At 41.3% G+C, this 13,962-nt stretch overlaps 1 protein-coding gene across 5 annotated transcripts in view; it reads left to right on the forward strand.

The window, feature by feature from the left end:
- Window positions 1-9,571, forward strand: part of TCP11L2 (t-complex 11 like 2) — a 33,385-nt gene extending 23,814 nt beyond the window's left edge. For 4 of the 5 annotated variants that reach the window (XM_039514312.1, XM_039514302.1, XM_039514317.1 and 1 more), the window contains exons 8-10: window positions 1,809-1,990; window positions 3,976-4,148; window positions 6,518-6,762. In XM_039514312.1, the coding sequence (XP_039370246.1) occupies window positions 1,809-1,990; window positions 3,976-4,148; window positions 6,518-6,762 (600 nt within the window). Of the gene's footprint in view, window positions 1-1,808; window positions 1,991-3,975; window positions 4,149-6,517 lie in introns of all 5 variants that reach the window. The other variant, XM_039514339.1, reaches the window with a different exon arrangement.
- Window positions 9,572-13,962: the final 4,391 nt, after the last annotated feature.

The raw sequence follows: 13,962 nt of genomic DNA on the forward strand, positions 1-13,962 counted from the left end.
GAATGAAAACTGTAGACTACGTTTTTTGAAAACAAAACTTCAGTGTGGAACACTGCATCCAATTGTTCATCAGTGCAGGCTACAAAGAGCACATGAACCCAGTGTAGTTCTCTGTTACTGGCTCCCTGTTCCATACTGGGTCACAGTCAAGGCTTTAGTCCTCATCTTCTACCCCTGTATGGCATTGGCCCAAGTTCCCTGAATGACCACCTCAGCCTGTTTGATCACCATCTCTTGTGACAGCTACATTCCTGCAACAATGGTACTGTTATGCTTAACGGTGAAATCTCTATGCAACAGATAACAGTTTGGATAGAAATGGTCCGTTAACCTGGAATTCTCCACAAGAGATCAGAATGCTTCTAAGAACCTCAGAATTTTCAGAGAAAATGGCCAACCCACTACTTTGACTTAGCCATCCCATAATAATGCACTATAACTAGGGGTGGCTCCAGGCACCAGCACGCCAACCACGTGCCTGGGGCGGCAAGCCACAGGGGGTGCTCTGCCGGTCGCCGTGAGGGTGGCAGGCAGATTGTCTTCGGCAGTATGCCTGCGGAGGGTCCGCTGGTCCCGCGGCTTTGGTGGACCTCCCGCAGGCGTGCCGCCGAATCCGCGGGACCGGGGACCTCCTGCAGGCAAACCGCCGAAGGCAGCCTGCCTGCCGTGCTTGGGGCGGCAAAATACCTAGAGCTGCCCCTGACTATCCCTATCTTTAAGAAAAGGGGTAGGAGTGTGGGAGGAATCCAGCCTCTCTTGACTGGAAGGAAGAGAAATATGTCTGAACACATAGGCCTCAGTCCAGCAAAGTATTTAAATAATCTGAGTAGTCCCAGTGAAGTAAACAGGACTACGAACATGCCTAAGGATAAGTGTGCTTAGGTATTTTTCAGGATCGAGGCCTTAATTTTTTGGAGAGGCACTTTGATGTCACAGTGATAGGGCTCCATATAAGAAGCTAGATGAACATTCTCATTGTGATACTCTAGGAGTTATTTTTCCATTGCAAACTGCTGAAAGAGTAGATACACCTTAAAATCCACTGACGTGTCCTGTTACTAACATTAAATTATCCATCTACACAGATGTTTTATGACTAGTTACTATTACTACTTGGAGCTGGTCAAAATATTTTGAATTTTTAATGACACAACCCCCCTGAAACTATTAAGTCTTCTCTTTTGAAACCCAGTTCTGTATATATTGGATATGTTCTTCTGCTCAGTGTGGGTGAATGTATTTACTCTGAAAATGATTAGCATCATCCTGATCCTGGGCTGCTCGTGGGGCTTAAGTGGCCAGCTCCTAGGACTGTCCTATGGGCAGCAAGCTGCAGCCCCACCACCATCACACACTTGGGCTCACAAGGGAGGCATCTGAAGGCAACCTTAGGTCAATCTTCCACAGTTCACAAACTGAAGAAATCCTCCCTCGCCTGTGTTCAGGACTGCTAGGGCTCCTAATGCCACTCTGGCCCTCGTTACTTTCTATAAAGGGGCAAGAGTTGGGGTAGGACTCCTCCATAAATTTTTCTCGATTTAAGATTTTTTTTAAAAAATCTATTTAAAAGTAATTGTGATGGGGTGTGTGTGTTTTTTTTTAAAGGAACTGTATAATACTGTATAATACGTATGCAAGGGGTTGGCTATAGTTACTGTGAACGTCTTGACTTTTGAGTACTGAAATTTTCTGCTGCAGTGTTGCATGAAAGTAGCTTCTCCTCTGTCCTCCTTGAATTACTTGTTTGGGCATTAGCTTAAGTCTCAACTTGGTATCACTTACAGTAATCAATGCTATTCTAATTCTAGACGTTAATAACAGATGAAGTTCGTCTTCAGAAGTTGAAAGAGAAGCTGAATGAGTTACGGATTATAGCCTGTGTATCTCTTATAACTAGCAATATGGTGGGCACAACTATTGTGGGCTTACCTGATTTTGCTGACAAATTAAAAAGGATTTCAGCTGTTCTGCTGGAAGGGATGAACAAGGAGTAAGTTCTTTCTCACTTTTTTTTTTCTCTTTAAAGAAAATGGCCAGGTGGCATTTAACAAACTTTACTGTTTTTTTTTCAGAAATAGTTAAAATGTTGTATAGCCTATGCAACTTGTTACTGATATGAATATAATCAATAGTAATAATCCATTTATTATGTATCACTCTTAGACCTACATGTGTACTAGTGAAAACAGTTGCCTAGTGCAGACTTCATTGCATTGCCCCACCCCTTCTGATAACAAAAATTACTACATGAACCTAGGAGAGGGGACCAAAGCCTGAGTCTGCCTGATTCCCACTGCTCTGGATGGAAGAGCCAAAGCCCAAGCCCCACTGCTCTGGATGGGGTAGAGGCCGAAACTGAAGCCCAAGGGCTTCAGCCCCCACCAGGGCTGAATCTCTTGGGCTTCAGTTTCAGCCCCAGGCAGTGGGGCTTGGGTTTCAGCCCTGAGCCCCAGCAAGTCTAAGCCAGCCCTGGCGACCCCATTAAAATAGGGTCATGACCGAAGCTCCCTGTAAGTTTTGCGGCAAGGCACCCCTCCCCTGGCCTGGCCCAGCCCAGGCCCGCCGGAGCTGCTGGGGAGAGGAGCCCCTTGCCTGGCCCGGCCTGGCCCAGGCCCACCAGAAGTGCTGCGGCTGGAGAGAGGAGCCCCTCCCCAGGCCCAGCCCAGGTCTGCCAGAGCTGCAGGGGAGAGGAGCTCCTCCCCTGGCCTGGCCCAGCCCATCCCAGGCCCACTGGAAGTGCTGCAGCTGGAGAGAGGAGCCCCTCCCCCGGCCTGGCCGAGCCCAGTCCCGCTGGAGCTGCCGCAGCCGGAGAGAGGTGCTTCTCACCTGGCCCTGAGCTGCTGCGGTGAGAGAGGGCTGGAGGGAGCGTTCTCTCTCTCTCCCCCACCCCCCCCGGCTGCAGCCCTGTGGCAGCCTGTATCACAAACCCCTCATCCCCAGCCTCACCCAGAACCTGCCCCACAACCCTCTGCCCCAGCCCTGAGCCCCCTCCTGCACCCTAAACCCCTCTGCCCCATTGCAGAGCCCTCATCCCACACACAGCAACCCTCTGCCCCAGCCCGGAGCCCCCTCCCACACGCCGAACCCCGCGGCCCCACCCCCACCACACATCACCTCCATGTTGGTGCACAGAACAAAATTCATTCCGCACATGGACCTAAAAAATTAGAGGGAACACTGGTCATGACCCACTTTGGTGTTCTGACCCACAGTTTGAGAACCGCTGGCCTAATGCATGCATATAGTTTAATTCTTTTTTACAATAAACTTTTGTACTGAAAATCTGACACCAAATTCAGTGTATAGTGTTGAAATTTCTCCACTTATGCACCATTTAGGTCAGCACAGACAGTGGCAGTGCAAGCTTCATCATGTTGCTCTGCCAATTGCTTCAACCTTTCACGTTATTCAATCAGTTCCTGGCTCCTCTGCTGCAATTGCCACTAGTGCTACAAATTGTGGTGATGGTGATTTTGTGTGTGTGTGTGTGTGTGTTGTGGACACTGCCCTATATGGACTGGCATTAAGAATAGAAACTTGGTTCACATGTGCCACCAAACAGCTGTTTGGTTGTAACAACTCTGTCAGTCATTTCTTGGGCAATTTGAACTGTGGACCCAGATTCAGCTAAGTATACGTAAGTATTTTCCTGGACTGGGACCATGGTATTTAAGTGCACGTTTAACTTTAAGCACATGTACTAGTCTCATTGACGCCAACAGAATTTAATCATATGAGCAGTCCTTTCTCTTCCTCCTCCCTCACATCCCTGCTAATAGGATTTACTCTTATCCTGGGGCGGAAGATTTGTGTCTTGTATCTGGAAAAGCTGGCAACGTTTGCAAAAATCCACCTGGCTCTCTTATTTTATTGGAGATGACTAATTTAAAAAGAAAATAGAAAATGAGGGAATAGCTATGCAACTGAGGTTACAAGAACTGTTAGAGTTAAATGCTGAAACTTTTTTCTTTTCAGAAAATTTGATTTGAAAGAGGCTCTGAGTAATATAGGTGTTCAGATTTGCAGTGAAGTGAACAGGTCCCTGTCTGAGAGAGGATTTCCCACTCTCGATATGGAAATTCAAAACAGCCTAGTGGGTCAGATCTGTAGCATTGTTGAAGAAGATAATCCCATCAGCTCCCTGATTGGTTAGTATAATTTATGTGGTTCTCTGGTTGTATGCATGTACGCAATTTCTTCTTTTTTTTTTTTTAAGTAAATGAAGGCTAATTGCCCATCCATACTGTAAACATTAAATTAATTTACTAAAATTAAAGATTGATTTTTTATTGTGAAAAAGTTAAAATGAAAGTAACTTTCTTACAGTAAATATTGGGTCATAAAGTGTGCAAACCTGTGCTGCTTCAATTGTTTATATTAAGACAGTCTTCTGAAAGATTGGTTCGGGGGAAGGGGGGGAAACAAAGTTAGAGTCCAGAAATATAAGCAGAATGCTCTCAGTGATTCTGGGATGTTCTCTGGGGCCTGGTCTACACTACACATTTAAACCAAATTTAGCAGCGTTAAACCGATTTAACCCTGCACCCGTCCACACAACGAAGCCCTTTATTCGATATAAAGGGCTCTTTAAACCGATTTCTGTACTCCTCCCCGACGAGGGGAGTAGCACTGAAATCGGTATTGCCATGTCGGATTAGGGTTAGTGTGGCCGCAATTCGATGGTATTGGCCTCTGGGCGGTATCCCACAGTGCATCATTGTGACCGCTCTGGAAAGCAATCTGAACTCGGATGCACTGGCCAGATAGACAGGAAAAGCCCCGCGAACTTTTGAATTTCATTTCCTGTTTGCCCAGCGTGGAGCTCTGATCAGCACAGGTGGCGATGCAGTCCCAAATCCAAAAAGAGCTCCAGCATGGACCATACGGCAGATACTGAATCTGATCGCTGTATGGGGAGACAAATCTGTTCTATCAGAGCTCCGTTACAGAAGATGAAATGCCAAAGCATTTGAAAAAGTCTCCAGGCTATGATACAGCGTCCACAGCACAGTGCTGTGTGACAAGCGTAACGGAAAGCCAAAGAATCAAATGGATGCTCATGGAGGGAGGGAGGGGGTACTGAGGACTCCAGCTATCCCACAGTCCCCGCAGTCTCCGAAAACCATTTGTATTCTTGGCTGAGCTCCCAATGCCTGAAGGGTCAAAAACATTTTCCCGGGTATTTCAGGGTGTATGTCGTCAATTTACACCCTTCCCCCACCCCTGAAAGAAAAGGGAAAAAAATTGTTTCTCACCTTTTTTCAATGTCACCCTATGTCTACTGCATGCTGCTGGTAGATGGGGTGCTGCAGCGCTGAACACCAGCATCCCCTTCCTGGTGGCAGATGGTGCAATATGACTGATATCCGTCTTCATCATCAGCCCGTGAGTGCTCCTGGCTGGCCTCGGTGAGGTCGGCCGGGGGCGCCTGGGTAAAAATGGGAATGACTCCCGGTCATTCCTGGCAGATGGTACAAAATGGCTGGTAACCGTCCTCATCATAGCAACTGGAGGCTGAGCTCCATCAGCCCCCCCACACTTTCATGTCTAAAGAAAAGATTCTGTACTGCCTGGGCTATCATAGCAGCTGGAGGCTTCCTCCCCCTCATTTTATCTCACTAAAAACTCAGTGTTTCTTATTCCTGCATTCTTTATTACTTCATCACACAAATGGGGGGACACTGGCACGGTAGCCCAGGAGGGTTGGGGGAGGAGCCCCAGAGATCCCGCAGAAATTATGAGCTGCATGCTATTCTAGGGGCTCCACGGTTGCCATGCTATGGCATCTGCCAGGGCAATCCAGGGAAAAAGGGTGCGAAATGATTGTCTGCCGTTGCTTTCACGGAGGAAGGATTGAGTGATGACATTTACCCAGAATCACCTGCGATACTGTTTTTGCATTGGGATCTCAACCCAGAATTCCAATGGGCGGGGGAGACTGCGGGAACTATGGGATAGCTATGGGATAGCTACCCACAGTGCAATGCTCCGGAAATTGACGCTAGCCTCGGTACATGGACGCACATCACCGAATTAATGTGCTTAGTGTGGCCGCGTGTACTCGACTTTATACAATCTGTTTTACAAAACCGGTTTATGTAAAATCGGAATAATCCCATAGTGTAGACATACCTTGTGAACCTACAAGTGACAGGATTTCAGAGGGGAATTTAATTAATACCTAATTGCGGATTGTGTGCACCAGTGGAGGATCTACCTCCCACAACTTCGGGTTTAACTCCATCTTCATTATAGTTGTGCATCTATTTCACAACATAAATCCTATTGCTCAGTCTGAAGGTTGTCCCTCTACAATGGGGAAAATGTGACTTTGTTCTAAGTTAAAACTGAAGGGAGGAAGATAGGGAAAGGTAGCATTCAAGCTGTGTCTCTGCTTATTTTGATTCTTCCATGTGCCAATGTGTGAAGTATTTCTAAGGCAACTGTGGCTTGACACTTTGGATTTACATTTATATGGTCTGTTCTATCATGAACTCAGTTATCTTCTCTGTTTCAGATAAACGAATCCAGCTATATATGAAAAGCCTGCTTACTCTTCCAAGCATTCAGAAATGTATGCCTATGATGCCAGGAGGCCTTGCTGTGATTCAGGCAGAGATCGAGTCTATTGGATCTCAGTACGCAAGCATTGTGAATTTTAATAAACAAGTGTATGGACCATTCTATGCAAATATTCTTCGAAAACTGCTTTTTAGTGAGGCACCAATGCGGAAAACAGGAACTGATGCTTCTACTAATTGAGGGAAAAGAATGATCTGGTTATGCAACCAGCCCTGTTCCCTTCACAGTATTTATTATAAAGATATTGTGAATTCTGTTCCCTCAATGTGCATAATTTACTCCAATGATTGTTACTGAGACAGGGACAGACAGAGGTGTATCCAAAGGAGAATAGACCCTATAAAGTGTGTACAGGTAAAGCTTCCAAAAGTCATTGGAATGAAACTAATTAATATATATATTTTCATGAACTTAATCTGTTTAATGGATTTTAACACTCATTGTGATCACTGTAAGTGTCTTCTTCCCAAGCAAGCATTTCTGACTCAGTGTAAATATGGAGAAGTACCTCTTGGTTTTGCTACTATTACAATTTAATCAATGGAACTCTTAGCACTTGTATTTAGTAATTAAAAAAATAAATAAATTATGTATACTGGTGCAATGACATAAAATGATGACATTAGTTCAAATGTACTTTACTTATAGTGCTTTATTGGTGACACTACATAACTGAATATGGGTCACTTCTTGAAAGACTTAGAGATGAAAATATAGTGTAATTGAACTTGTAACGAAGTAAAGATTCAAATTAGGTCAAATCCTGCTGATATAGTTATTGGGATCAGAATTTGGCCTATCTTTCAGTAGTGCATGCCACATTACTATAAGTGGTGTTAAGTGTACCAGTTATAGAGTGAATATGTCATGCAAAATAGAAACATTTCAGAATTTGTCAAATGTAATCCAGCAATAAAAGATAAGTCTAACGATTCTTTTATTCATGGAAAACTAACTTGGGTGCTGACGTCAATTTCCTTACACAAACAAATGGTTCTAAAAGTTATCTAAAAGAGGTCATATTGTCCTTTAATTAAACATTTGGAAGCCTAATCTTTTTATACATGTAGCGTTTGCAACTTTGATCTTCGGAGGTGCCTAGGCACCTCTGAATTGGGACTTTAAGCCTTTGATCTTGAAAGCATTTAAGTACGAGAGTAGCCTTATTGACTTCAATGGAACAATTTTTGCTTAAAGTTAAGCATGAATTTAAATATCTTACTGGATTGGAGCCTAAATTTTGAACGTGAGTAGTGATTTTGTTTACTGACTGGATATTTCAATTTTTTGGGTCAAGTTCAGCATCCAAAATCAGTCACTAATCACTTTTGAAAATTTAAGCGAAAAGCTATTAATTCCACACGCATTAGGCCAATACTGCAGCCTGGAAGCTGGCCTGATCCAAAGCCACTGAAGACCATAGAAAGACTCCCACTGTCATGAATGGGCTTTGGGGCAGGCGTATTGGGTAACTGGGGTCTTGCAGAGACTGTTTGAACCTTTTGATATGGGAATAAACTTCTAAAAGTTTACACAATATAGACAAATTATTTTGCATATCTCACATTACTGGATATGAGTGTTGAAATATTCAGTATAAAATGTTCCCATCTTGATCAGAGTTAATCAGATATACTCAAAATATATAATTATAGTATTTGACTGTTAAATAGTGAATTAATCCTATTTTTAAATGTCAAAACATGTAAACTTTGGCTGGTACAAGTTTCCAGATATCTTCCTAGTGTTTTATATACAGTATATTTTTATTTAAAAAATAAATTTTGCCCATATGGGATTAATGTGCCACACACAATATATAAATATACAGTACGACTAGTGTGTCTCTCATGAAGATCTAAAATGGCTGGGCATTAGAAGCACTTTGGATTGGTTTATAGTCCAACCTCCTTTTTATAGAATTAGGGTTGTTTTTTTGTTTGTTTTTGTTTAGCAGGGGGAAAAATACTTTTTAGACAAGAGTTTCTCAAACTGAGGCTGGCGTCCCAGGAAAAACAAAGCAGGAATTATTTTTAACTTTCTTTTTGGAAGGTTTCCATGTGGGACTAAGCAACAACAGACTCGTGTATTAAGTGCACACTCTTCTGGACTCGTGTCAAAAGCTACTACCGAAGTTCTATCTATGTACATGTGGGGGTGGAGGGAGGCTAAAAAGTCTCAATTTGCAACAGTTACTCAATGACTTCTCACCCCATTTGCTCTTTATGCCTTGTTAAAAATATTGCACCAAATAGATGAGTACAGTCTTTAGTTTGAGAAACTCAAAATTGAAAGGAGCTGTTATAGTGTAACAAGTGTGCCAGGGAAGTGGTACATTCTTGTCTTCATGAATATGGGACTTCAGTACATAGTTCACATGTATCAAGAGAAGAATATATCCCAAAAACTGAAAAGGGAAGTTCTGTTAGTAATTTCCTAATCTTGGGAAATTCAACTATTCTAAAGTTGTGCTTTGGGCCTAAAAAAAAAAAGATTTTATTTTTAGCATGTACAAAAAATTGTATTGTAACTTTCTATCCTTGCAATTTATCTTTCTAAATTTTCTAGTGTAAAACCGAAAAATTTACTGTGGTGAGATCAGTTGGAGTATGTTTTAGACCAGAGGTTTCTAAACCATCTGGGAAATTGTCACTGTAACTTCCCACTAGAAAATGAGGACATAATAGTTTTGTTTGCATTAATGTGACTTTTTTTTTAAAGGGCATTTTATAGGTTGGTATAGGTCAGAGATCACTTAAACATTACAATTAGGATATATTTTAATAGTGCTTTGGATGTACATGTTTCCTCTAACTTCTGTCTCTTGCATGCTCATGGTTCAAATGTTTACCTCTGGTCTGAATTTTGCTTCTTGAAAATAGACAGTTATGTAGCAGTAGCTTTATTAGATGAAGTACAAATGAATTTTTGTGGTATGCATTTGCGTTGTTTTGTTTTTGTATGCATTAAAAGTCTGTTTGTAGTAAAACTGTGGAGAGAAAGTCATTCATGCAAGCTGCTTCTCAGTTTAAATATAATGCAGTCAGTTATTTTGATACATTATTGCAAAATGACTCTTCTGTAACTTCTCTTTTCAAGGAGTCCTTCAGGAATGTATCCTATTTAAATCAAATGGAAGAGCAGTTTTAAGTGCAGTTGTAGAAGTGGCTTAAAATAACACTTTCTGACTCTAATCTGTTTTCTAACTATGTATTGTGACATACCAGGGTCCAATCCGGACTAATGAGAAGCTGTATCACTCCTGCCCTGCAAGCTTGGGTGCCTTACAATGCCTTGCTGAAGTAGCTCCTATCAGGGTCACTCACAGCCAGCTTTCCAGTATGCAAGGCCCACCCTATGTGTCTGTGTGTAACGGCAGCCTGCAAGTGACACGTGGGTTACACACTGGCTCTCACCAGTCTTGGTTATACTGCAGGGTGACCCTAACACACCCCCAGTCCCAGGTTTTTCTCCAGAAATATGTCCTGTACTGCCCAGCCCGCTCCTAGATATTATGTAGTATCTTAAATCTGTTATTCTTTAAAGGGAATAATATGCCATCATATTATCTCAGTTATTCAGACATTTCAATTTAAACACTGGATTAGATAAAATTGTAAGAAGTTTTAACTACAACGATTTTAAGCGAGTATGAGTAATGAGGCATAAGTCAGAAATAGTTATAAGAAAAATAAACGTAAGATGTTTAGTAATACCTAATTTAACAAACTACAACAGATTCAAGCACAGATTCACCACACGCTGATAGCCATCATATTGACCAAACCCTGTAGGTCAGGACACCCCCACCCCCACCCCGCCGTACCCTAGAGTCCAACAAATGCTTCCTTTTTTGCTTCAGATGCACTGAATGGAATGGGCAGGGAGAGAGAGTGGGGCCTTGGGGCATTTGTCCCTCCTTTTTATAGTTTGTCCCTCTCTTGAAAAACATTTCCAGCTGCTCACTAGGAGACAAAAAGTCTATGTGGAAGGATGTTCCCTGCTGGGTTTTTCTCACCGGTTTGAGCTTTCTTTGCTTCCCTTCTTGCTGGAGGACTCTGTTTACTGCTTAAATACAAATTAGGCAAAGACCACATTCCTTTGTTTAGGACAGATCAGTCTACCAACCTCAATTTGGGCAGGGCTGTGAGGTTTGGAAGATGTGTTAATAACATCATACAGGCAAATCTTATAACATTATATACAATGTTGCTACGCATACTTTATCAGGATTAGACTGCCTAGCAAATTATGAATTTTGAAATGATACCTTACAAGACATGCCTTGTAATACATTTTGTACAATAATGTATAGGATGTGAACATGGCTATATTGTCACTCATATAGAGTTAGTCATAGCCATCCATCACTGTAGTATCTGGGGCCCAGATCCTCAAAGACATTTAGGCTCTTAACTTCCATTGAAATCAACAGACGTTAGGAGCCCAAATACCTTTTGAGGATCTGGTCTTGAGTGCCTTACAATTAATTGATTTTATTCTCTCACATGCACCCCTTTGTCTATTAGTGATATACATTTTTTACCGCTGCTGCCTATGTTGGCTTTGTAATGCTATAGCAGTTGAACTGAATTTTATTTCTCCTTTGCACATTGTCCAAAATATTGTTATACACATTCCAATTGCAGGACAGTATTTTTTCATATGTATGCAAACTCAGCACCTCAACTAATTGCCCAGGTTGGATGGTAGAAGCTAGCCAGTATAATCTTCCTGGTGATGGTGCATGACTGGGAAGGAATGCTGCTTGATTTCTAATCTCAGAAAGAGTTTGTAACTCCTAGCACCAAACTCTGCAAGAAAAGAGACTGAAAAGATTGCAGCTGTCTACTTGTGAGAGATGAGGTGCATGTATGTATGTACGGACAATAACAAATGGCGTAGAGCAGGTAAATTGGGTATGCTAATTCATCCTCATGCTACATGAGCAAGGGGACTCTTAGTGAACCCAGTTGGGGAACTTGTTACCACAAGCTAGTCTTGAGAGCTAAAACTCTAGTTGGATTCAAAAAAAGGATCACAAACTTCTATGGATAACAAGCCAGAGTTAGTGTAGAGAGGATTTTAAAACCAACCAACAAAAAACCTAAACAGTTGGATGGGATTAAAACCTAGAGCTGTTCAAAAAGGTTCTGAGAAGATGTTTTGTCAGAAGTTTCAGATTTTGACAAATCAGCGAAATCCCTCAAAATTCCAGCAGACCCCAGGTATGTTTCAAAACCAAGGAGGCATTGTTTCTATTAGGATTCTTTCATGCAGCCTGCCCATCTGGCTCCTCGGCAGAGCTGCAGGTGGTTTGCCTCAGAGAGGGCTTTCAGGGTCCATGGTTTCAGGGCAGCCTGCCTTTGGTTGGGGCTCCATTCCCTTTTGTGGAGAACGGTTGGGATCCTAATCTGAATGAAACCAAATTTTGAAATAAAATCCTCCATGAAAGAGAATTACCTTTCTCCACACAGCTGTAATAAATCCCTCATGCTTCAGGGCCTAAACCAGCTCTGAGATATACTGAGGGAAAATCTTACTTTGTAGGTAGATTACTCTATAACTACTGTGTGAACAATATGGGGGGAGCATCTTCACCTGAAGCATCTGGTGTTGGTCATTGTCAGATAGAGGGCACAGAAATTCCAAACTAAAAAAAGCAAAATATCTTGAGTTTGTTTGTATCAGGAATTAACATCACTGGTGGTGGAGTAAATTCACAGCTAAAAGCTGCTTTTAATTTACAGGCCTGTTTCTTGCAGCTTATCGTCAGGCATTAATATTATCCTCTACATATTTCTTCAATAATGCACAGCATAGGGTTTCCTGGGAACTGCATATTTTATTTTAGAACCCAATGCTAGGCATGCAACCTCCCTTTAGAAGATGCATTGGTGATCTCTATTTTGATAAACTTGAATATACATTATTGGTCCTTTATTTCACTTTTATGTACAAAGGATGTTATGGACAACAGCTATTGTTTTTGATCTTCTTCCTGAAGCCACCAAAACCCAGCAATCCTTGCCCTTTTGCTCACAACTGCCAGAGTGCTAAAAATAATTTTTAAAAAGCCATCAAAGAGAGACACTCAGTGGAAAGAATCTGAACAGCAAATCAATACATGGTTCATTTAAACAGATGCTAAAGTCCAGCTGTGTCACCCTGCCTGCATCTGGTTTTGCTTTCCATTCAGTCTTGGGTTTCTCCTGCCCCCACCTTTTCAGGTGGGAGGTGAGGGGAGGGAAGAACAGTGTTTGGTGATCAGCATGGATAAAAAAAAATTAAATTAAAAAAATGAGAATTTAAATTACATTTTTGTCTTTAAAGATAAACCAATTTAAAATTAAATTTGAAATTATGACAACCTATGTTGAGGCCTAAACTTGATATAATCTATTAAAATAATTTTAAGATACATTTTAAAAAATATTAAACGGTACTTGTTTGTGGTCCAAGTTTTAAAGAAAGTCAAACCACTGAACTAGTGACTAAGTACCAGAAACCAGAGCTGTTGAAGTGTTAAACTAGCTTCTAACAGCAGTAGCCTCTTCTGCAGGTGCAGAGAGAATATTTTCTTCATTTCAGCGTAGTCAAATAGTTCAGTTCAATCAAGAGTTCATTCAAAGTTGAGAAACTGATTGGGAGTTGATAAAGGAGGACAACTCATTTTCCTCTCCCAATCTGTGGAAAAAAAACTAGGTGTGAGAGGATGAGGTCTGTCCTAAAATCTTGAAGGATAATGGTACCAAAACAATCACTTCAAATTATCAATGACAAACAATACTTCCTTTTTTTACAAATCAATTTTAAATGCAAAACATGTTTACCAAAACAGTTGGCTTTTGTTTCCAGAACCCTGAAGGTAGTTTTATTTACCCTAATGCATTTTTAAAAGCTGTTTTACGCATTTTTAATTGAATTCCAATTTTCATCCAAGTAGAGCTTGACACAAATCACAAGTAAAAAATTAACGATCTAGTAAACAAGAAATGAACCATTCAACATTTTCTAATGTAAAAAATGTAAAAATTAAGAATCTGAATAAATGTATATTAAGCTATATAATTGTTTAAATAAATGTGTATAGATATAGTGTATTGACCTGGTTACCAAAAGGAATGCTTAAATTTTGTGTAAAGGGTAAATTTAGTTAAAAACTGTTGATTTTTCAGGGATTATCAGCCAGTACGAACCAGCTTTTCTTGAGGAAAATAACTAAAAAGTATAAATACAAATCAAGATTTAAACTTATTTAAATCAAGGTTTCCTGCTTCTGAATTAAATCAATCCACACTATTGGTGATGGGATCTTCTTTCCCTTTTAAATGTTTTTGTTCATATTGTAGGTTGGGTGTAGGGCTTGGATGTCTTCGA

This window comes from Mauremys reevesii, linkage group 1 (assembly GCF_016161935.1).
Source record: "Mauremys reevesii isolate NIE-2019 linkage group 1, ASM1616193v1, whole genome shotgun sequence".
Lineage (NCBI taxonomy): Eukaryota > Metazoa > Chordata > Testudines > Geoemydidae > Mauremys > Mauremys reevesii.